The 25,028-nt window shown below is 37.9% G+C and overlaps 2 protein-coding genes across 3 annotated transcripts in view; both read left to right on the forward strand.

Moving 5' to 3' along the window:
* LOC100877192 (Mediator complex subunit 20) overlaps positions 1 to 22,222 on the forward strand; it is a 149,841-nt gene extending 127,619 nt beyond the window's left edge. The window contains exons 3-5 of the mRNA XM_003700301.3: positions 18,939 to 19,195; positions 21,812 to 21,922; positions 21,995 to 22,222. Coding sequence (XP_003700349.1) covers positions 18,939 to 19,195; positions 21,812 to 21,922; positions 21,995 to 22,087 — 461 coding nt within the window. The 3' untranslated portion in view covers positions 22,088 to 22,222. The remainder of the gene's footprint in view (positions 1 to 18,938; positions 19,196 to 21,811; positions 21,923 to 21,994) is intronic.
* Positions 22,223 to 23,039: 817 nt separating this feature from the next.
* Positions 23,040 to 24,916, forward strand: LOC100876969 (lysM and putative peptidoglycan-binding domain-containing protein 3). 2 transcript variants are annotated; one of them, XM_076536277.1, is made up of 3 exons: positions 23,040 to 23,408; positions 23,536 to 23,746; positions 23,817 to 24,916. In XM_076536277.1, the coding sequence occupies exons 2-3, from the start codon at positions 23,540 to 23,542 to the stop codon at positions 24,342 to 24,344; spliced, it is 735 nt and encodes a 244-aa protein (XP_076392392.1). In that variant the 5' UTR covers positions 23,040 to 23,408; positions 23,536 to 23,539; the 3' UTR covers positions 24,345 to 24,916. The 2 variants fall into 2 exon arrangements, with proteins under 2 accessions (XP_076392392.1, XP_003700347.1); XM_003700299.3 differs by having other exon boundaries at positions 23,052 to 23,365.
* The last annotated feature ends 112 nt before the right edge of the window (positions 24,917 to 25,028 follow it).

Consider the following 25,028-nt stretch of genomic DNA (forward strand, 5'->3'; position numbering starts at 1 on the left):
ATCCAACAGAATAAAATTATACCATGAATCAAGCTATTCTCTGAACGAAACTATTATTTGATGCTCCTGTAAGAAGACTCAAAGAATGCTTTAAACCAAACAGAATAAAATTATTCCTTGAATCAAACTATTCTTTGAATCAAACTACTCTTTGATTCTCCTTCTCAAGTTCTTTAAAGAATAGTCTTTCAGTCTTTAAGAAAAGCCTTCTAATACAGTAAGACGAACAATTCTCTCAATCTTCTAAAAAAAGAATCGCCTCAGAATACGACTGAAATTTCCCCAAGAAGATTGTTGAAATAATTCACCTTAAATATGAAAAGTAATCAGATGGAAAAAATGTTGAAGAATGATAAAAATAATGGCGAGAAGAAGGGATTTGGAATTGACATACATATAATCAGAAGGAAAGGAATTGTAGGAGGAATTCATTTAGCCCGGGCGGCTAATCTCGATTCAGCTGAAACGAAAAAGCTCCGTCGTTCGTAAGCCTTCCTCGTTCTTGCTCAAAGCTCGCAATCTGCGTAGTCTGGCTAAGCCGATCCGCATTCTGACTCGACTCCGCCGGATTCCGCGACAGCGTCGTCCAACAACGAAAAAATGACGTTAAAGGCCGAGCGTTTCAAGAACGAAATGCACCGGAATGCATATTCACGGGCTATTTTTAAATACATAGAAATCGCGGACCGCTGAATAAAGGCAGTTTTCTCGGCCGTGAAACCGTTGCTCGTTTCAAGCACGGTGAATAGCGATGGACTAGTAATTACTTAGAACAGGGGACTTGGAAATTTTCACGGAATTCGCAAATTGTTCTTCGAGATACATTGTTAAGTTCATACATTTCTATACGTCGTTTATTTCGTGCAACGAATACTAATAAACTAAATACGTCTAGACGTTTATTTTTACTGTATAGTAAAATCCTACCCTATCGTACGGTTAGATATCACGAAAACCGGAGAGAAAAAAATATTTTCGACAAAAATGGTTCGAGTACACCCGGTACGTCGCGGTCTATTCGTCGCGACGTTTCGAACGAGAAAATGTTATTAAGCGACCGGTGAATTTTTGCATGCACAGCCAGCCACGGTGACGTTCGTATCGTCGTCGAGTACTAATGGACTGCGACGTTTTTACAGGCGGGACTAAAAGCTCCGGACCATAAAAGTGACGTTTCGCGTGCAAGCTATTTATTCTTTGCACGGCTTTGCGCTTGGCGTGGCTGTTTCTGCTCGTTGTGCGATAAGCTTTAGAAACTGTACGTTAAACAGTTTCTTAAACCGATCTTTTACCGGTCTGCGACAATCGATGCTAATCTTTTGATCGTTCGAGTGGTAGTTCATGTAACAAACTTTATATGTTAAACTGTTATTATTATTTGCAACTTTGTGACAAATATAATATTGTGTTAAATATGATGATGTCTTAATAGGATGAATATAATAATGTGTAACACATGCGATAAGCTTTAGAAACTGTACATTAAACAGTTTCTTAAACCGATCTTTTACCGGTCTGCGACAATCGATGCTAATCTTTTGATCGTTCGAGTGGTAGTTCATGTAACAACTTTATATGTTAAACTGTTATTATTATTTGCAACTTTGTGACAAATATAATATTGTGTTAAATATGATGATGTCTTAATAGGATGAATATAATAATGTGTAACACATGCGATAAGCTTTAGAAACTGTACGTTAAACAGTTTCTTAAACCGATCTTTTACCGGCCTGCGACAATCGATGCTAATCTTTTGATCGTTCGAGTCGTAGTTCTTGTAACAACTTTATATGTTAAACTGTTATTATTATTTGCAACTTTGTGACAAATATAATATTGTGTTCAATATGATGATGTCTTAATAAGAATATAATAATGTGTAACATATGTGACACATACGCATGAGTGTATGTAAGTCTGAATTCAGTGTGGCAGAGATTGAGGTCCCATTTCTGAACAACTTTAACACTAGAAAGACTGAAACTTTGATTCATTTTGACTACTTTGGGGCAATATAGGTATAAGATATATATATACCGGAAATGAAGGAGGGGAGAGGTAACTACAATTATTAATAAACGCATTTATATGTTGTACAAAAAGTCACAAAATTCTAAGAAGCTGTGTCATTCTATACACAATTGTTTTTTTAATTGAAATTGAAAAGCAGTCAAAATGACTGCCTTAGGCAATCTAGTGTTAAAATGATGACTTAAACCTTCTTTAATTTCGTGAGGACTATATCTCAATTTGAACAAAGTCGCAGGTAAGGTCAGAAAGTAATTGATTTCACGTGAACCTCGTGGTGAAGAATGGTTCTGTATGATGCTATTTTAATTTGAAAAACATTATTCGACTCAATTTTACAATTTCAAGCTTGAAGTCAGGGAATATTTAAAAATTTCAATCTTGAAGAAAGAAATCTACAGCATCGATTTAAGAAAATTTTTAGTAAACCTTTACCTAAAGATGACTACCTATGTACAGCAGTATATACTATGTACATAGTATAGTATCCGTAGCTGCAAGACGTAAATAAACCAAAGATAGTAATCAAAGGAAGGAAGCCCTATCGCGGAAGTACAGAAGGTGTAACGAAGGTCCGTATAATCCGTAGCTAATTAACAGCTGAAAATTCGATCGAGAGAGCGTGGGTGCGTCGGGTTGAGTTATCACCAGCTGCCAGAAACAGGGCTGGACCTCTCGTGACCCGATATCGTGCCGGAACGTTCCGATATTGGCAGCACTTCGGCCTCTCAGAAACGAAGAACAATAGGAGCAGCGGCGTGTGTGCCATGCCGTTGCTATCTCCAACCTACCGGTCCCTTTTGCTTTTACTCAACTTTCCGTCGAGTTTCCTCACGATCGTCGAGGATACCGTCAACTGTGACTACTCTTGTGTTTCGATGCTCGACCTTCGTAAACGATCGCATCGTGCGCGAAAATAGACGCGAAACGAGGCTGCTTCCGGCACGACCGAAAACTGTTCGAATTGTACCAAACTTTTTTCGATTTATTTTGTGTGGGAGACTATTGGAGGATTTTATTAGGGGAGTCACTTTGTGACTGACACCGTTTGAAGTTCATTGGGTCAAGTCGGATTTAACTCTGACATGAGAGTGATCTGTTAGATTACCGGTTTGAAAATATTATATTAAACAGGATATCTCACAACTAGAGTAACTTTTGATATTAGTTGGTAGGGTCTGAAATTCTGAACAACTTTTCTCTTTGCAAAAATTCGGTCTGAAGCTTCGGTTTTGAATTATTGAGGAAAAACGCGGGCCAATCAGAGCGTGAGGTTTTCCCGCGCTCAGCCGCTGGGCGGAGCTGTCTCGCGTCTGCGCGCGCATCGCGCTCTGATTGGTCCGTGTTTTTCCTTAATAATTCAAGAACGAAGCTTCAGACCGAATTTTTGCAAAGGGAAAAGTTGTTCAGAATCTTGAACCCCACCGCCCGAGAGATACACTAGTAACTCTTATTCAGAATCACTTCAGCTACCCCCAATTCCAGAGCCCTACACTAATTTTTAGACACCCTATATATTTCTATAAAAAGTATAGAAAGTGTAAAGCAATGATGTTAAGTTGGCGAAGCGTTAAAAGAAAAGCCATGGAAAGAGAATAATGTCCGGCTGCTTTCAATGGAGAGCTCCGGTTATTTCAATCGCGTCGATGCAAACTCGATAGCCGATGTTATTCGATTCGGTCGAGAAGCCCGTCTTCTTAGACGAGCTGGGTCCTTGATCCCCGTGAGGGAGCGACGTGGGTGCGGCTTAAGGTTCTCGTTGCGGCAAAGAGGGATCAAAAACTTTTTATCCGCCGCTCGTTTCATAACTTATTCCTGTGTATGTACGAGTGACGCCCGGGACACTTTGTGCAGTCTGCCAGCAAACATAAAGACGCGGATCCCTTTTTTTATTTGCCTGTCGCCTTGGCCAGGCCACAAATCCCACAAACGACCCGGGACAAATTCGACCCCTTCTTTTCTCCTCTTCCTAATTACCCATCGCTAACAAATTGCTTTTTACATGACTCGCTCGGTAACGAGACTTGTATTTGTTTCTTGAATGTCTTTTTCAAACGTTACTGTTAATTTGTATGTCTTGAATGTATCTCTTTTTAGAAAATTTATGAATGTACCTCATTTTGGAAAACCATGAATGTATCTTTTTTTGAAAAATCATAAATGAGTCTTTTTAAAAAATTCATGAATGTGTAGCTCTTTTTGAAAAACCATGAATGTATCTTTTTTTTAAAAAATCATAAATGAGGCTTTTTAAAAAATTCATGAATGTGTACCTCTTTTTGAAAAACCACGAATGTATCTTTTTTTTTAAAAATCATAAATGAGTCTCTTTTTAAAAAATTCATGAATGTGTACCTTTTTTTGAAAAACCATGAATGTATCTTTTTTTTAAAGAATCATGAATGAATTTCTTTTTAAAAAATTCATAAATGTGTAACTCTTTTTGAAAAACCATGAATGTATCTTTTTTTTAAAAAATCATAAATGAACCTCTTTTTAAAAAATCATGAACGTATAGCTCTTTTTGAATAAACACAAATATATCTTTTTTTTTAAAAATCATAAATGAGTCTCTTTTTAAAAAATTCATGAATGTATCTTTTTTTTAAAAAATCATAAGTGAGTCTTTTTAAAAAAATCATAAATGAGGCTCTTTTTAAAAATTCATGAATGTGTGTCTCTTCTTGAAAAACTATGAATGTATCTTTTTTTTGAAAAATCATAAATGAGTTTCTTTTTAAAAAATTCATGAATGTGTAGCTCTTTTTGAAAAACCATGAATGTATCTTTTTTTTGAAAAATCATAAATGAGTTTCTTTTTAAAAAAATCATAAATGAGGCTCTTTTTAAAAAATTCATGAATATCTTTTTTTTAAAAAATCATAAATGAGTCTCTTTTTAAAAAAATCATAAATGAGTCTCTTTTTAAAAAATTCATGAATGTATCTGTTTTTTAAAAAATCATAAATGAGTCTCTTTTTAAAAAATTCATGAATGTGTCTGTTTTAAAAAATTCATGAATGAGAGTCTTTTTAAAAAATGACGAATGTATCGCTTTAAAGAATCATCGCAGTAATTCACCGTAAAAAATTGAATAAAAATGAATGCGAAACGAAATTTCATCTCTAAAACGTGCATTAAGCTAAAAATCCTGGGGGTAATTAATCGTTACAGGTGGAAAATGGACGCGTTTCAATGGATCGATCGAACGATGAATCGTTTCGAATCAAGCTCCCAGAGTTGGCTTTCTACCCGATAGGTCGATAGACTTTCGCGAGATTGCTTTTACCGCGCAATCAACGACGGGTTCGTGACTCTCGCGTTATTCCGTGCTTTCGAATCGATCGAGAAATCAACGAGAATTCTATGATGAATACGCGTGTAAATATATCTAGCGAAGATGTCAGCTAACAAGCAATCGTTTCGCGCCAATGGAAATTGAATGGTGTCGCGTGCGTTCATTTCGCAACGAATGGAAGTTTTACGACAGACATCTTCGACAAACTTCAGGAACATATTCATCGACGATCATTAGTGCCTTCGGAATCATTAGTTTCCATTTGGAAGTATAATCCGTGCATTGAGCAACATCGATTTTTCCTCTTTATTTAAAATCACTTTTTTTCTATTTGATCGATGTTAATCGTGTTTGCGTTGACATTTACGCGACGCTACTTCACTTATTCATTAAACAATTACCGTGTCGTTAAAGTCTTCTGTGACATTTACTGGATTTAATTGCTTAGCCAGCCTTTCAAGTATCGTCTTCGATTTTAATGTAATTTCAGTATCCACAATTTTATCGTCAAAAGCAAATTAATATTTACAACTTTACTGCAATATTGTCACTGATGTCACTCTTCAGTGTAATCACGTAGGAAGGTTAGGTCTGACATTATTAAAATTTGATTTACTCTGCATGTTGTAAGACACTTATCTTGCATTAAAATTGCAAAGATAGAAATTTTCAAATCTCCTAATTTGCATTAGGATCACACCCAATAATTAATTAATACACCTATCAGATCCCATTCGAACCACCCCCACCTCAATGATCTCCAAAAATCCCAAACTCTACGACACACAACAGAAACTATGTCAGAGCGAAAGAGGTCGAGAAATTTTCTGACCGCGACACGGTGATCTTGACCCACCTTAAGCCGACGAACGGATTCGACCCAGCGGAAACTCCTTATCGTTCCCATAGGACCATACCCTTTTTACGAGCGACTCCCGTCGAAAAATCGACAAGTTAAATCGAGAATTTGTCGTGCACGCACGAACGACTGTTTGCTCTCCTTCGATCCGCGGAGATCGACGTGCACCGACTGCAATTTGCGAATCCTCGCGCACTATTGTCCTCTCGCACACGACCCCTTTTAAAGGGAATAGCTCCGTACGTTTTCACCTACAGAGGCACCGTTTAATTCGTACTTTGGTTAAGATTCACACTTTCGCGGTTGAAAAAATTTGAGAACACTGGTCCGAAGATGCTTTAATTACAGACTTTTAATTTCTTTTGTATGCACTGTACATTTTTAAGTGCACTTCTATTTAGATATTGATGTACTGGTACTCTTAATTCGTTCGTGAAAAGTAGCTTTGAAGAACAAGTCAAAAGTCCTCATTGATCCAAAGTGGGTGCTTTGTGGAGTGTATCAAGGGGTATCTGCGAATATCTCGTTATCGGTCGGTTCTACGGCAGAAATGGTTATTACGAAATTTGTAGCTTGAGAAATTCTCTACAAAAAATGTTATGTGAGCTTTTTTCATGGGAGAGACCATTTCGACGTATCATGGCGACAAAGCTGACAAGGTTGCCCAAGGTCTGAATTTTTTGAACATTGTCCAAAAGATTGTGAAATGATCCTAACTTTTCGACCAAGTTTCAGGTTAAAATTTCAGTGACCTTAAAGTGCCTTCATATAGTTTTGTGTAGTAAAAATGCACCCGTTCTAAATAACTGCTCTATTAAATCCTCTCCGAAAATTTTCTAAATAAAATCGAATGCGGTAACAAAGCACTGTAGCAGCGAATTCACACAGGTACATGTGCACGGCTAATCTGTAAATGTCTCCATTGTAAATGGATCCTGTCTTGCGCGTGAATTGCCGTAACTCATCGTGAGTCTCGCGCTGAACGTGTCAGCGCCTAGATTAAGCCGCGCATTAAATCAGTTGTATCTGCGCCGGTGATTAATTTAAATTATTGTTCGCGACTGGGAATTTCGTGGCCAAGTTCGACGTTTCCTAATTAAACTTCTATCCCCGGGCGAATTTTCAAACATTCAGATTGATCAAACTTCGTTTAGAATTATCCGAGTTTCTCGGTAATCGGTTTAATTAGCCGGCGATAAAAGTTCCCATAATTGGAAAGTCAAGCTTTGCTGTGGGAAGTAGAATGAAGCCTCGTTAATAAGTGATACTTGTGTAGGATACTGTGTACGTTCTATGCTAATTTTTTCATTTATTTCGGTTGTTTGTTCCAAAATAGTGAAGAAAGGCAGCTTTGTTTAGAGTTCAGAAAGGTATCAAGCTTGACACGTGGATCAGATATTTTTCTCTGACCCAGATCTCTAGTATCTTGCATGGATCCTAGAACCCCTGTGCTAGATCCTATCAGAGACATACATTCATCTGTACTTATAAATTCTGTACCAGTGTCACATTTATGTTAGTTTTTAAATGAACATTGATGAGAAGATGATTTTAAATGAACGTTGATGAGAAGATGATTTTAAACGAACATTGATGAGAAGATGATTTTAAATGATCGTTGATGAGAAGATATAGTACAAAGATCTTTCCAAAAGCAGATCTCGCAAAAGATCATTGTAAAAAGCAGCAACGTTCAATTTGAAAGAATGACAACGATAAGAAAGCCGTTAAAAGTACTTTCAAGGATAGTAAGTTCGTGGAAACGATCGGAAGATGAATAAGGTCTGGGAGATCCGTGCAGCTATCGATAACGACGGACCATCCGCTGTTTGCGCAGATTAAATTCATCGATCGATCGTGCAACGCGAAACGAAAGCCGCTCTGCACCGCGTGGAAGATGGCTACGTGTTCCCAAAGCGTTCCAGGTTCACGCGAACCAATAATCCTTCCATTAAGTCGGCCGATAAACCCCTCCGTTACATCTCGTCGAGTATAACTCGACGGGAAGAGGCCGGGGATGCGTCACGGAAAAATTCTCTACTTATCACAAAGCTTTCCTTTTTTCGCGTTCGATGAACTTTATAAATTGCTGCAGGGATTTGGAAATTTAGGAAGATGGGGATCGAAAGTTAAATCTGGAGATTTGGCAAATTTTGGGACTTGAGAACTTGAGGAGGTTGTTGGGAAGAGGAGTTGGATATTTGGAGGTTTGATCATTTTGGGACTTGCAAAGTTGCGTACTTAGGCTCTTGGGAAGAGGAGTTGGATATTTGAAAGTTTGAACATTTTGGGACTTGCAAAGTTGAGTACTTAGGCTCTTGAGAAGGGGACTTGGACATTTGAAAGTTTGAATATTTTGGGACTTGCAAATTTGAGTACTTAGGATCTCAGACAGAGGACATGGACGTTTGAAAGTTTGATCATTTTGGGACTTGCAAAGTTGAGTACTTAGGCTCTTGAGAAGAAGACTTGGACATTTGAAAGTTTGAACATTTTGGGACTTGCAAAGTTGAGTACTTAGGGTCTTGAGAAGAAGACTTGGACATTTGAAAGTTTGAACATTTTGAGACTTGCAAAGTTGAGTATTTAGATTCCTGAGAAAAGGACTTGGACATTTGAAAGTTTGAATATTTTGCGACTTGCAAAGTTGAGTACTTATGCTCTTACAAAGACAACTTGGTCACTAGAAAATTAAACAAGGTCATGACCTATAAGTCCGCCAATTAAAGACATAAAAATATAAAAATATAGAAATCAGAAAATTGAAGACCTTATGATTTAAAAATTCAAAACTTCAATAAAACAATTAGTAAACATCAAAACTTGCAGATTCTCACATTTTTCCACCCTCTAAGTTCCTACACCTGAGAAATACCTATTCCTATTTTACTTAAACAAGAAAGTAAATTAAAAGCGTGCCAGCTCGCGATTCCACGTAACAGAGTCCTTGCCTCTCGATAGGCGTCATTCAGGCCTTCCGGTCGTCAGACTTGTCGCAAGAAGGAGGACGAGGAAAATGTGGACGAACCGTGCAGTCCGGCTGCATCGACTCGTCAACGTATCCGCAGTGCCGAATAATCACCTCGCCCCGCTTTCGACAAGACTCACCACCACCCTCATCACAGTTCACACTCTATGCATCATTCCTAATTTCTTCCGCAACAACTTTCCTTCTTATGAGCTTGAATTTGATCTTGAAAAAGTTCGGTGACCGCTTTAGATTTCAATTACCGGATCAATGTTGCAAATTTCCCTCGCTTGCAGCTACGCTTTCGTAGTGACTCTTCTATGGTTGGATCTTTAAAATTCTATCGGGTTCATTGAATGTTCAGTGGTCGCTTTGAATTTTAATTCGGTTAGATTAAAAATAGTTGCAAGTTTCGCACCGATTTTTTTTTACTTTGTTGAAATTCTCAAGGATCAATGGTGTTTGAATATTGTTAGCGATTAAAAATAGTTGCAAACACGCATGTAGTTTTGGGTACTCTGTATCCTTTTCTTCAAGTATGTTCTCAAGGATCAAACAATGTTGTTTGAATATTGTTAGCGATTAAAAATAGTTGCAAACACGCATGTAGTTTGAGCACACGTAGTTTTGGGTACTCGGTATCCTTTTCTTCAAATATGTTCAAGGATTCAATCAAACAATGTTTGGATATTGTTAAGGATTAAAAATAGTTGCGAATTTCACCCTCAAAATTTGCTTCAACTTCCACGTTCTTTCACAGTATATTTTAGCAAATGCAGATCTTAGAACAGATCTTAATCAGAGATTGAAAATAGTTGGCAATTCCTGTAATTTTTCCTCTGAATTCTTCATTCAAATGCTATCACTGAGAACAATCACAAATCGTTCAGATATTTCCAATGTTTACGCAACGTATCGAAAAGGGTTCCGAACATCCCTCAAGTTTACAAACTTTCTTCTCCCCTCCGGGCTGACCTACTAAAGCGATGCATGTACGACACGCGTTTTTCCCCGGATGCACCGTGTTTCCTGATAATCGACCGCCCGAAACTTGCTGCTCGATTTATGTTTTAATCATCGGTCAAGTTGGCCGATCGAAAATTGGAAAAACGTTTTCGCTCGGAAATGATTCTTCGTTGGAAATTAATAATCGAACAGAATCTTCGGAAAGTAAACAATGGTAAACTATCGAAAACCGATGGCACCGTCGGAGCACTCGCACTTTCGATTTCACCGATTTTCGGTTTGGAAACGCGTTGATCCGGTTCCCTCAGGAGTCACGCGTGCCTTTCATCCTCGATCAGCCACGACGTTCGAGCAACCCCTTCGGAACGCATTAACCCCTCGGAACCGTGCAAGATAGCGTGCCGCAACGGCTTTAGCAATTATCGTCGAAGCAGCGATCGATTGTTCGATGTAGCCGTTTCCTGGAGACGTCTCATCCTCCCGTTCCCGAGCTGCACCCTGGATGCGCCTCGCAGTTGCTCCAGGATCCTATGGAAATTCGCTCCCATAGCGCGCTCTCCATTCGACCCGGCTCAATAATCGCGCATCCTCGATCATTTAGACTCTCGTCTACCTTCCTCCGATTTGGGAGCTGTTCCTCTTTAACGCAATCAATCGCGACGGAAACGTCCGATGGGAATCCGAAAGCTTATTTACACTCGGTCTCCTACTAGATAATTAACATAACTTCTGTAAATGGAACCACTTTCGATCTCCTTTCTCCGGGCAGTTTACACTGGTCACTCGGGGGGATGGACACCGTAAGAGGGTGAAAATCGTACGAAATCGTTGATGTTTTCGCGTGTGACGGAGCCGCGACGAACGGGACATACACCCGGCGCTGAATCGCGGCCAACTGAGAGGGAGAAAACAGCCCCCTAGATACTACGGTCGGGGTTGGCTGTGGCGTCGCGCAACGAAACCCCCTGCGCAACGCTTTCAACCCCATCTCTACTGGTCGCAGAACGACGAGGACCGTTTTCCACGACGAAACGGGCCATCTCGACACTTCCACGTGAAATCTACCCCGTTCGGACTCGTGTATGATTAGCGACCAACTTTGTGTCGCGGTTTGAGGGCTTTCTTTAACCCTTGTGTCGATTCGACTCGACGCGACGTGGAAATATTATTCTGCTGTTTACAGGGAAATTCCCTTGAGACTTGCGGGTTTTTCGACGGGGAGGGTGCAGGCTTTTTCGTTATGGAGGGTGCAAATTGATGTATGCATATTAATCTTGAACATATTTATTTTATGAACAAAACTAAGGATTTATAGATGTTCTATAAACAGGTATAGATACTTGGAGTATGTGTATGTTAGCGTACAATGTCGTGACGCACTGGTGACGCACTGGTAACGCATTGATGACGCATTGGTGACGCACTGATAACCCATTGGTGACACATTGGTGACGCATTGGTGACGCATTGGTGACGCATTGGTGACGCATTGGTGACGCAGTGTTAACCCAATGGTGACGCACTGATAACCCATTGGTGACGCATTGGTGACGCACTGTTGACGCACTGGAGACGCACTGGTGACGCACTGATAACCCAATGGTGACGCACTGATAACCCATTGGCGACGCACTGATAACCTATTGGTGACGCACTGTTAACCCATTGGTGACGCACTGGTGACGCACTGATAACTTATTGGTAACGCACTGATAACCCATTGGTGACGCACTGGTGACGCACTGATAACCCAATGGTGACGCACTGATAACCCAATGGTGACGCACTGATAACCCATTGGTGACGCACTGGTGATGCACTGTTAACTCATTGGTGACGCACTGATGACACACTAGTGACGCACTGATAACCCAATGGTGACGCACTGTTGACACTGGTGACGCATTTATAACATTGGTGACGCACTGATAACCCGATAACCCATTAATGACACACTAGTGACGGACTAATAATGCATTGGTGACGCACTGATGACGCACTGGTGACGCACACTGCATTTGAAATGTGCAACTCGTATTTTCCCTGCAATTGAATTTTGAGAACAATTCTACTGAACGTAAATTGTGCTTAACATTTCAACTTTCTTTAGTTGCCCTACTTGTAACAATAATTAGCTAGCTGTGACGCAGCTGCCTAGAAAATTGCAGTTCAAGCTCAATATCAATAAAAGAAATAAAAACTAGTGAAATTTAAACACAGAGAACGTAAGATCTTTCCCATTTGAAAACGTAATTTTCATGTTGGCAAGTATCGAGCACGCGAACGGTGTGAACACCTGACAGGCAATCGAAGCAATTAGTCGAGCCAGCAGTATACGCAATCAAAATCGATTGTTCGTATGAAAGGAGCCAGTGTCCACTTTATCATTTATCTCCGTCTCCGGGGTTTATTATGTCCGTCTTAGAGAGCCGATATTGTAACGGGAGAGAAAGCGCGGAAGACCGATTCTATTCGTTCGGATTAAAGGGTTACGAATTCGAGAGCGATGAAAGCTCGGTGAAAGGCAAGGATATCGAGGCAAATTTGGGCCAGCTTTGAAACGGCGAAATCCAATCGGGTTTATTAGCGCAGCTCGAAATTGAGGAGCTTCGTTCGCTAATTACCCCGGTAAGTCCATTGTGCCGCGGTAATTTTCTCGCTGCTAACTTTGCAAGACTGCGACAATGGGATTTTAATGTTTTATGGAAAATTCGAATTGTAACTCTGATTAACCCCATTCGCGGATTTGAAACAGTTGGACTTATGTTTGGTTCAATGCTTCCGACTTTGTCCTGGTATTTAACGTATTTTAACATCAAATAGATTTTGGATACATTCTTCAAATTAACAGATTGAACTAACAATTGTATTTGAAATCCATACTCTACGTACAAAGAACATAATTGCATAACAATAGCAATTTGTTCTATAGCAAACCAACTTCTACCCCTAAAATGCATCGGGCAGCTTCGGATTAGGTCCAAGTACCTCCGACAGTATTTCACCATCTGCCTCGTGAAAGCAGAATTAAAAACAGTCTCTAAAATGAATTTCAGACCTATTGCAAAAGTTAGAAAGTTTGAACTAACAATTGTATTTGAAATCCATACTCTACGTACAAAGAACATAATTGCAAAACAATAGCAATTTGTTCTATAGCAAACCGACTTCTACCCTTAAAATGCATCGGGTAGCTTCTGATTTGGTCCAAGTACCTCTGACGTATTTCACCATCTGCCTCGTGAAAGCAGAATTAAAAAAAGTCTCTAAAATGAATTTCAGACCTATTGCAAAAGTTAGAAATTTTGAACTAACAATTGTATTTGAAATCCATACTCTACGTACAAAGAACATAATTGCAAAACAATAGCAATTTGTTCTATAGCAAACCGACTTCTACCCTTAAAATGCATCGGGTAGCTTCTGATTTGGTCCAAGTACCTCCGACGTATTTCACCATCTGCCTCGTGAAAGCAGAATTAAAAAAGTCTCTAAAATGAATTTCAGACCCATTGCAAAAGTTAAAAAGTTTGAACTAACAATTAAAGTACACAAAGAACCTAATAACAATAGCTAGCTGAGGAAAATCAACTTCAAGCCCCAAAATCTGTCGTTCATAAATAAGTTACTTCCGTGGTATACGCCTCTCGTATTTAGAAGGTTAATACGTTCGATCGGACGAGATGACGAGGCCACAAGTACCATGGCATAGCGAATTAAAGACCGTGATAAAAAGCTAGGCGAGGACTGGGGAGGCACGCCCACAAAAGGATTCAACGTATCGGTCGATGCTTGAATGCAGGATAAATTGCTCGACAATGAAGTTCCGTACCCCATGACGAGATTTTTCGGCCCCGAGAGGGACGCGAAACACAATGGGATCATGGTGCTGTCTGTTTGCGTCACGTGCTCTCGAGGGGCGAGAACGAAAAGGGTGAACATAGACTTCGGTCGATGCTTTTTGTCGACCAGCCAAAACGATCCTCGATGTTGTACGCTGCGAGTGTTGTTCGTTGGAAAATTCACTTTTTCGGATTTTTATTCACTCTGTGTCAGTTCATAGTTTTTCAGGGATTTTAGTGGAGTATATTACAGTTTTTAATGGGGCATATTGTCATTTTTAATGGAGCGTACAATTGAAACTTTACATAGCTTGCATAGTTTATAAAGGTTTAGTGTTGAACAAAAATTACTTATGGTTACAAGAAAATTTGACTATGGATGCTGTATTAAATTATTTTAACTACAATTTAATGTAAAAAAAATACTTCACAGGCTTGTATGGTTTCAGAATTTTTTTACTATAAATAAAATCATATATACATTTATTTTAAAAGCAACAGCTCCTAAATCTTCTTAAACCTTCCAATGCAGAAATATTTAAACAACCAACAAAAGAATAAAAATGTTTAACTCTTCAAATCTGAATTTTCATCGAGAAGCAATATTAAAATAAAGATTGTCGGCAAGAAAATGAAAAGGCTCGAGTACTTTATCGATCAGCAACTGAACTTTCGACATCGTTGGAGCTTTCTTCTTAAAGCCCTAACATTATTATCAAAGTCAATAGTTGGCGAACTATTCGAAGGAATATCTTTTACGTTGTTATAATCGAAGGGAATAAGACACGAGAGACGAAAAAAGAGACACCGATAGAAAAAGAGAGAGAGGCTCATCGAGAGGGTCACTTTTCTCTTGGTGCTCGCTTCATCGACCGACAAGATTTGCGATCGCTTTATTAAAAGTCCCAGCTGCTACCAGCCCGATCGACGATGCGCCTGCTAAAAGTTTATAAACTCGATATCCCTATACTTATTAGCAAAAAGGTAACCGATGTCTGTGCAAACTTTGAGAAACGCTTGCGTTCTCGCGCGAATTCGTACACGGGTTTCTGTAATATTTAGAAAAATAAGATTAATTTGTCGTAGGCTATTTGTAGCCTAGAGAGATTGCACCAACAGTAACTTTAGAGATTTGCAAAAATCACTACAAGTAGAATTCTTGACGAGTGAAAATGACTACACGTTATATTGCCAAGTGTGGAAATCGTTGCAAATGGAAGTTGCCTCGCGCTAAATCGCCATATGCAGAAATCACTACAAGTAGAATTGCCGGCGAGTGGAAATAGTTACACGTTATATTGCCAGGCGCAGAAATCGTTGCGAGTGGCAGTTGCCGCGCGTTATATCGCCGTATGTAAAAATCACAAGTAGAATTACCAACGAGTGGAAATAGTTACATATTATATTGCCAAGAGTGGAAATCGTCGCGAGTGGAAGTTGCCTCGCATTATATTGCTGTATGTTGAAATCGTTGCGAGTGGAAGTTGCCTCGCGTTATATCGCCATATGCAGAAATCACTACAAGTAGAATTGCCGGCGAGTGGAAATAGTTACACGTTATATTGCCAAGCGTAAAAATCGTTGCGAGTGGCAGAAACTCGCGTTATATCGCCATATGCAAAAATCACTGCAAGTAGAATTCCTGACGAGTGGAAATGGCTACACGTTATATTGCCAATTGTGGAAATCGTTGCAAATGGAAGTTGCCTCGCGCTATATCGCCATATGCAAAAATCACTACAAGTAGAATTGCCGGCGAGTGGAAATAGTTACACGTTATATTGCCAAGCGTAGAAATCGTTGCGAGTGGCAGTTGCCTCGCGTAAATATTTCAGTATGTGGATATTTGACAATTAATAAATTTGAGAAAGGAAAAATTTTTAATGTCAGAATATCGAATACAAAAAAGCTGCGACGCGTGAGAGTCGTACGAGTTGGCGAACTAGCCCAGAAAGTGTGAAGAAAAGAGGGTGGGTGGTCTCCTTCTAATCAGCCCGTTCGTTAATCAGTATCGTAGCCTGCATTGTTTTCAGCGAATTACGAGGGAAAATAGGTCAGCGAGTATAACAGGCGCGTATTGCGGATGCGTTTTATCGACGGATGTTCGATTTTTACGAGACCCTCTGTTCGAAGAGGAAAAAATTCAATCTTTTGATCCATCATCGACAGCATTCCCCTTTAACCGTTTATGACGCCAACCTCGATCGGCGATGGCGATAAATAAAAGCGCAAGTGGTGTACAATTAAAGCGCATAAAACTGTCGGCGGTTAACGTGATCCGCAATTAAGAGTTTTGTCATTTGACGAGGCGGAGAGGGTGCCTTATAATTTACCCCATAAATAATTCATGTTCGCGTGGTTGCGCGCGCCAATAGCCTGCTATTATGCGAACGAACCGGCTCAGGGGTTGTTGCCTGAATTATGAATATTCAGTGCAGTTCGCACATCGTACACACTGTCCACTATTAACCCTTTCATTATTAACGCCGGGTATGGTTAGTCATTCACGGAGCGATGTACACGCGTGGCGATATAACGCGTCACTAGATTCGTGTGACCATTTTCAATCGTTAGAATTTTTATTTGTAACAATTTCTACATATGGCGATATAACGCGAGGTTCCACTCGCAACGATTTCCATGTGTAGTGATATAATCTGTGACGATTTTTCACTTGTCGGAATTTCTACTCCTTGCGATTTCTATATATGGCGATATAACGCGAGGTGAGTTTCAATTACATGATTTTACGCGACAATATAACGTGTGACCATTTTTACTCGTTGATATTTCTATTTGTGGCAATTTCGACATATGGCAATATAACGCGAGGCAACTTCCACTCGTAACGATTTCTGCATATGGCGATATAGTGCGAGGCAACTTCCATTTGCAACGATTTCCACCCTTGGCAATATAACGTGTAGCCATTTTCACTCGTCAGGAATTCTACTTGTAGTGATTTCTGCATATGGCGATATAACGCGAGGTAACTGCCACTCGCAACGATTTCTACGCTTGGCAATATAACGTGTAACTATTTCCACTCGCCGGCAATTCTACTTATAGTGATTTCTGCTAATGGCGATATAGCGCAAGGCAACTTCCATTTGTAACGATTACCACACTTGGCAATATATCGTATAGCCATTTCCACTCGTCAGGAATTATACTTGTAGTGATTTTTGCATATGGCCATATAACGCGAGGCATCTGCCACTCGCAACGATTTCCACTCTTGGCAATATAACATGTTGTGATTTGCACTCGTCGTAATCTTTACACGTAACAATTTCTATGCGTTACAATTACCTCACATGACGATGCTACTGTTATTGAATTGTGTTTTATGGCAATATAACGCGTGCTGACTTTCATGCTCGACTATATAACAGACTATTTTATTTTTACATGTCGATTTGCACATATGCTGTTTGCCACTTAAGGTGACTATGATTATATAGTTATATAGTTACATAGTTGGATGTATAGTTATGTGAATAGTTATATAGTTACCTAGTTATATGCATAGTTATACAGTTATAGTTACACGATATACGTTATAGTATAACAAGAACCATACGTATCGACATATGTGAAAATGTACCGCATGAAACCAACTAAAAATATTACGTTACGTTTCTTTTGAAATCGACCCCACCAAAGCGTATTATTTAACACAGATAACGTGTACATTCTCCAAAAGGCAATATACCATTTCGAAACGTAATAATGATTCAGTGGAAATGCGTAATTTCGTTCATTACCCGTCAGATTTGTACGTCATTCAAGTGTAATCGGATTCTGTCGGATTTTATTATTCCGTGCATGAACCGTGTCACCGTCTCGTCCGTTTTAATTAATTGACTGTAATCCTGTCATGAAATGGCTGGCGATGACACGGTCGCTTACATCCAACTCGAAATCCGAATGCAAAAACGATAGAATCGATTTGCTCTTATTATCTCGTCGACGCGAAATTGTCGCGGTATCACGTTTTTCTTCCTTCGTGATCGTTACACGCTCGAGAGCTCACGCTCGTTTCGGATGGTTACCATTAATTGGCCACCATCGGTGATTCTTCCTTTTTAATTCAAACAGAAATTGCTGCGTTCGCGGTATCGTGCTACGCTCGAAAAACGATATTGCGTATCCGTTCATTTTTCACGGATTTTCGAGGATTTTTCTAACATTTCTCTTTTATTAAGCTGTTTTATTATATTCGTTGTTTTACAGGCGCACTACTATTTTAGTACTTTGGCAGTTCATCGTATTCATATTTATTTTACTGTGCCACTGTACTATTCTGTTATAGTACTATTTTAGTTTCACCTTAGTACTTTACTTTTATTATAATACTATTTTAATTATAATACTACTACTGCTGCTGTACTACAATTCTACTGTTACATTATACTATTTATTTCCTCATACTCACATTTTACTGTGCCACTGTACTATTCTGTTATAGTACTATTTTAGTTTCACCTTAGTACTTTACTTTTATTATAATATTATTTTAATTATAATACTACTACTGCTGCTGTACTACAATTCTACTGTTACATTATACTATTTATTTCCTCATATTCACATTTATTTTACTGTGCCACTGTACTATTCTGTTATAGTACTATTTTAGTTTCACCTTAGTACTTTACTTTTATTATAATATTATTTTAATTATAATACTACCACTACCGTTGTACTACAATTCTACTGTTACATTATACTATTTATTTCCTCATACTCACATTTTACTGTGCCACTGTACTATTCTGTTATAGTACTATTTTAGTTTCACCTTAGTACTTTACTTTAGTTATACTATTATTTTAATTATAATACTACTACTACTACTATTACACTACAATTCTACTGTTACATTACACTGTTACACTACGTTAATTTATTATTATTATCAATGTATGATAACCAACTCTCAGAATTAAAAGAATTTTTCTCTTTCTTCAGGTGTTCAAAGGACACTGCACGTTCTCCACAACTCCGAACAGCCCGCCTCAGTGTTCGCCATTTTGGAATCAGGAAACAAGGTGGTTCCACTCATAGCCGACGGACTATTCGATCTATTAATGTACAAAATATCAAGCATTTACACAAACAAGATGCAGAAGGTGGAATCGAAAGGTCCACGATTCGAAATCGGCGATTTCTGCGTGAAACTTGGCAGCGTGACAATTAATCAGAATTTCAAAGGCGTCCTCGTCGAGGTAAGTAATTCTCAAATATTTACCGAGTTACTAAAATTCCACTGTTACAATTTAATACAGAATTTCGTGAATATCTCGTAGCCTGTATACATTGTTACAAATCAATAGCTGTTACGATTGAAATTTCACATTGCATTCCAATTTATTTACATTAAAATTGTATTATTTGTACGGAAATATTGAACTAAATTCCTCTGGAAAACATTCTGATCAATTAGTGAGATATTTGTCAGTTAACAAGAGTCGTTGATTATTTTCGTACGAAATTCTCTTTGTACATCCCCAATAATTTAACAGTGGATTGTGATTTATAAGTGGACAAATATTTATACGTTTATGATGTCTCAAAGACTATAATATTGACAAAGAGCACGTAACTCACATTTCCGAAATTATGTGATATATTTTTGAGGTTTTGCAAATATAATATATAAAAAAAAAATAAAGCTATCCGTGTGGTAGCAGAACTCGTACCACCGCCATAAGTTCGCCATTGCCTCGAGCGATGCCTGAAGCCCGAACTAATTAGGCTAAAAAATAATGCAAGAATCAGAGAGCAGGCATCTTTTCCATTTAAGAAACTCCGAAACTTTTCGAACCGGAGAAACTTTTCCTCGAGCGGATAATCGGTTGAATTAATAATCGTGGCAGATGTCTAGCTCGCTGATTTCCGCGAAACTCGTTACCAGCCCGCTCCCGAAGGAAACCGAGCTGCTAATTAACTCGCGATTTAACTTGAAAATTGCTGAAACACTGCTCGAATAATCGATTGATTAGTGCAATCGCTACAACTCCTCGAACTCTCATAATTTCCCCAAATTAAACTCTCGAGGTCTGCTAATTTTGCTTATTTTCGGGCGCGGTTTTTAACCCCTTGCAATGTTTAAACTCGTGACTTACGATTCGAATCTTACGATTAAAAATTTGTTGCCTAACTAAAAATACAACTTGTAAAATGTAACAAAATTTTATGAAAATATTTAACTTGTTAGAAGTAAAAAATCTAATAAAATTTTCAACATGGCGGTCAACCGGTTAAAGTAACAGCTCAAACCTAACCTCAAAGTGTTTATACGATCGCTTAATTTCTGGTTTAATAAAGTTTTTATAATTATAACTTGCTGTTTATAAACGATTGGCAGCAAAAGGGTTAAGCATAAAATGTTTCTCGGTCAACTTTCACAATGGTGTAACTTCCGTTCTACAAACCGGAAACAGTTCGTCCGTAGCGAATGTGTTGCTCTCTAAAGCGATCCTTCGTAGTGGCCATTCGTATCGATAACAGCGCTGTTTATACCCTCACACGACATACGTTACGATAAACCTCCGTGTTCCTCCATTAATTTCACCGGAAGAAATACTACAACCCATCGGCTAACTTACGATCTTCTTCCCCTAGAAGAAAAATCTCCTAGACCACTCGGTATACAGATACGGATAATTTTATTACCTGGAAACTTTCTACGAGTTTTGGTATTAGTAATAAATAAACGGTCACAATAGGATACTAAATCGGAGAATGGTCTTTTCAGAGAAGTTAGGTAATCTGTTTCTTGCGGTTGCTATCGAAACCCTTTGACACCCTGTCGAGATGATCTTGACCGGAAAAGGGAAACTGCCTGCGAAAGGAACTGCGATCGATCTTTTTATCGCTAGCTTGCTGTGGTTCTGAGGTTTCGGAATTTTTCTTTGTAGTGCGCCATTTTTGGGCGATTGCAGTTCGTGGAGTTAAGCAGTTTAATTTTGTTTAGTTTTTGTAGATTTGTAAATTTGTAAATTTTTGTATTTCCAAATTTCCAAATTTTCAAATTTCCAAATTTCCAAACTTCCAAATTTCTAAATCCTTGAACTACCAAGTTACCCAATTTCCAAATCCCTCAGTTTCTAAATTCTCCAACTACCAAGTTACCCAATTTCCAAGTTCTCCAATTTCCAAATCCCCCAGTTTCTAAATCCTCCAATTTCCAAATTCCCCAATTTCCAAGTTCCCCAATTTCCAAATCCCCCAGTTTCCAAATCCCCCAACTTCCAAGTTCCCCAATTTCCAAATCCCCCAGTTTCTAAATTCTCCAACTACCAAGTTCCCCAACTTCCAAATCCCCCAATTTCCAAATCCCCCAGTTTCTAAATTCTCCAACTACCAAGTTACCTAATTTCCAAATCCCCCAATTTCCAAGTTTCCCAATTTCCAAATCCCCCAGTTTCTAAATCCTCCAATTTCCAAATTCCCCAATTTCCAAATCCCCCAATTCCCAAATTCCCCAATTTCCAAATCCCCCAACTTCCAAGTTCTCCAATTTCCAAATCCCCCAGTTTCTAAATTCTCCAACTACCAAGTTACCCAATTTCCAAGTTCCCCAATTTCCAAATCCCCCAGTTTCTAAATTCTCCAACTACCAAGTTCCCCAATTTCCAAGTTCCCCAACTTCTAAATCCCCCAATTTCCAAATCCCCCAGTTTCTAAATTCTCCAACTACCAAGTTACCTAATTTCCAAATTCCCCAATTTCCAAATCCCCCAATTTCCAAGTTCCCCAATTTCCAAATCCCCCAACTACCAAATCCCACAATTTTCAAATTTTACCTAAGATTTTCTACCTCTTTCAATTTGTTCTAGGTGGAGTATAGACCCTGCGTTGTTCCAGGAAGTGCATGGGAATTGATGCGTGAATTTTTGCAAGGGTTCCTTGGATCTACAGTGTCCAATCAAGCACCACAATATTTACAGGTAATAATTATTACCTTTACATAAGAATATTAATAATAGCATACATATCACCATGTATATCTATTTTTTTAGAACCGAATGAACGATATTTATCAACCCTTGGATACCATTCAACAATATTTGGAACACTTTGGACAATACAGGAAGGCCACAGCTGTAATTTAATTGACTAATTAATGTACTTCATGCTTTCTTTTGAACTATCAAGTTAACTTCTAATTAAGTCTAACTTGATAACTTTTAAGTTATTCAGTGTTCATACAATATGAGTGTACTTCCAATAAATGTTTGTGAATGAAATTTTATTTGTATACTTCAGTATTTATATTAACAATAAGTAATTTCATAAGTTGTGCTGTTTTTTGAAACAGAGATTCTTTGTGCATTGAAAATGTGGAGCCCTGATTTATCAACCAACGTTCTTTCATGTTCAACAGTTTTCTAACTTATCTCCTACAGAATCAATTTCTAATTTATCAACAGTCTTATCGCTTTCTAATTTATCAACGTTCCTATCATTTTCTAATTTATCAACGTTCCTTAGCGATAAATTAACACTGGCAAAACTGTGCACATAGGCTCTTTTGTACAAAAGAGCATGACTGTGAGAATAGTTTTTGATAACTCGAAGAATTTGTTATACCTCTTATATCAACCCTGTATCAGCGACCAGTTACAGTACAGTGTGCGATTTGTTCTGAACACATAATTCACATGTTCGGACCCACAGAATACATTACAAAGACCATCAAGTCCATACTAATGAATGTTTAACAAAAATATAGCATATTAATCAATAAAATCCATAATAATTGCGTTTTTTCAATAATTGAACTAGTAGCGCCATCTCTCTGGCGAACGGGGTGAACTACACACTTTTGGAACACCAGCTTCGTTAGTTCTTATACTTTACCGCTAGATGGCGCTACGCGTATCTTTTTAGTTTAATTAACGTAGTTGATTTTATTAATTGATTATAATGAATTGAACTACTTTGTAATACAAGATCAATTAACTTTGAACTGTTTTGACTTTAAAACCATTATCAATTCCCCTCTTTGAAAAAAAAAAATCGTTATGCTCTAATCTGTGTGAAATTTTACAGATAAGCACCTTTTAAAGAAAGAATTATCTGTGAGAACATTTTTTGACGATTCGAAAAGAAATGCGCCACCTGTCAAATCGATGTACCTTTTTGTACTAAGCCACTGTCGATAATCCCTCTATTTATATCGCATGAAAATGCCGTCCACGAGTAATCTATCTTATACTTCATACGTGGTTCGTGGTATTATTCAATCTGTTGAGCAGTCAGATTTGGTATGTGACTGACGAAGCATTTAGATAACAAATTTTATCTCGATATGTTTATGTTTTAACAATGCTTGAACGATGAACGATACAAAGTAGCTAAGCAGATCGCAAGGCATAAAAGGTTCTGAGGTAACTAGACAGTTTTTGACAATTTGACAGCAAGATTTGACAGGTTACAAGTTTGACCAATTTATGTTTAATTTCATTTCTTGTTTATAATTATATCTGTCATTGTATACTATCTTACTGGAGCTTAATCTTAATTTTAAAATTTGTGTACAATTTGATGTATCTTGCAGACAGATGGTTTATCAACGAGGAAATCAGAGGGAAGGATCCCCACACTATGTTTTGTTGTATTCGGATGATGAGAATAGTGGAGACGAAGAAAACATATCCTTGCAACCTCGTAGTAGGACTACATCATTGCCACGTAAAGTGGAAGTTATAACTGTTCAACTTAAAGCAGAAGATACGTTGCAGGCTTTGGCACTACGATATAGATGCACGGTAATGATAAACAAAGAAGTAGATAAGGAATTAAAGTACAATTTAATTAAATCATTAGTTGTATTTATAGATATCAGAATTGAAGAGAATTAACAAGATTCATAAAGAGAATGAAATATATGCAAGACGCTTCATAAAGGTACCTATTCAACCATTTTCTATCTTAACTGAATCGCTCGAAAACAATCAGAGTGGATATACAGACCAAAGTGAAGTAAGCATACCTACAACTAGTAAAGAAACAGAATGTACAGTAACAACAAATCTGTTATTAAGAGATACAATTGTGACTGAGTTGCCAAAAGCAGAAATCAATACAATTATATTAAATTCAGTGTGTGAACCTTTGTCAACGTATAACAGTTCTAACACTCTAGAAATTGCTAGTTCAGAAAATGATCAATTAATTACCACGACAGAAAGTGACACACAAAACTCTCATTTAACAGACGCGTTTAAATGTTCTGGTGATGATTGTGGATTATCCTGGACACAACTCCTTGGATTTTCCCTTTTATTAGGTTTTGCAGGTCCTATTATATACATACTTTACATAGCTGAATTTTCATCTAAAAATCATTCAGCTGCTAATCACTAGTATTCCACTGAGGAAAAATATAGTACAAGCTGCTAAATTTGCAGGATGTGCTGTCTTAATGTAAGCTTATAAAAGACTATTTTAATTCAAATGAGTGAGACTGTATTAACAGATAAATTTGGAATCTCCAAGTATTTGCCATTACCATGTTAGTACTGGCATAAATAAAATACTTAGCGAGTAACGTGATACTCTAAGTAAATGAAAATTATAAGGTACTGTTAAACAGCATAATACATTGTGCCTTTGTGATTAAATATCTGTTTGATACATTATAGAATGGTCTTAAATGCATATGCTATTGCATATGCAAATGAGTATTACTGAGCTTCGGTTTTTGTTTCATTGATCATTAAATGTGATTTACCATAAACCGAGATTGCCAAAGATGTATTCATTGGCATTTGAATTATATCAAAATATATTTATCGTTTTCAAGTGTATAAGGCTTTAAAAGATTGCGTAGTTTAAGTAATTTTTAATCTTTCTTTGTATTAATGATACTAAGAATGAATCCATTGAGAGTATTTGATATTTGCGATCGATTTATATATTTGACATCCAATGCTGTTGTTACATTGACTAAGTGTAAGTTACTCTCTTATTACAGATAGTGATACTAAATATGAATTTTGATAATATTTTATTACGACGCTGTTAAAATTATGTATATTATGCTTTTGA

Source organism: Megachile rotundata, chromosome 10 (genome assembly GCF_050947335.1).
Source record: "Megachile rotundata isolate GNS110a chromosome 10, iyMegRotu1, whole genome shotgun sequence".
Lineage (NCBI taxonomy): Eukaryota > Metazoa > Arthropoda > Insecta > Hymenoptera > Megachilidae > Megachile > Megachile rotundata.

Bases quoted from the DNA above. Each gene is read 5' to 3' on its own strand.
- LOC100876969 (XM_076536277.1), top strand. From the start codon at position 23,540: ATGGTTTATCAACGAGGAAATCAGAGGGAAGGATCCCCACACTATGTT. The intron at 23,747-23,816 runs GTAATGATAAAC...TTGTATTTATAG, and splicing joins CACTACGATATAGATGCACG to ATATCAGAATTGAAGAGAAT.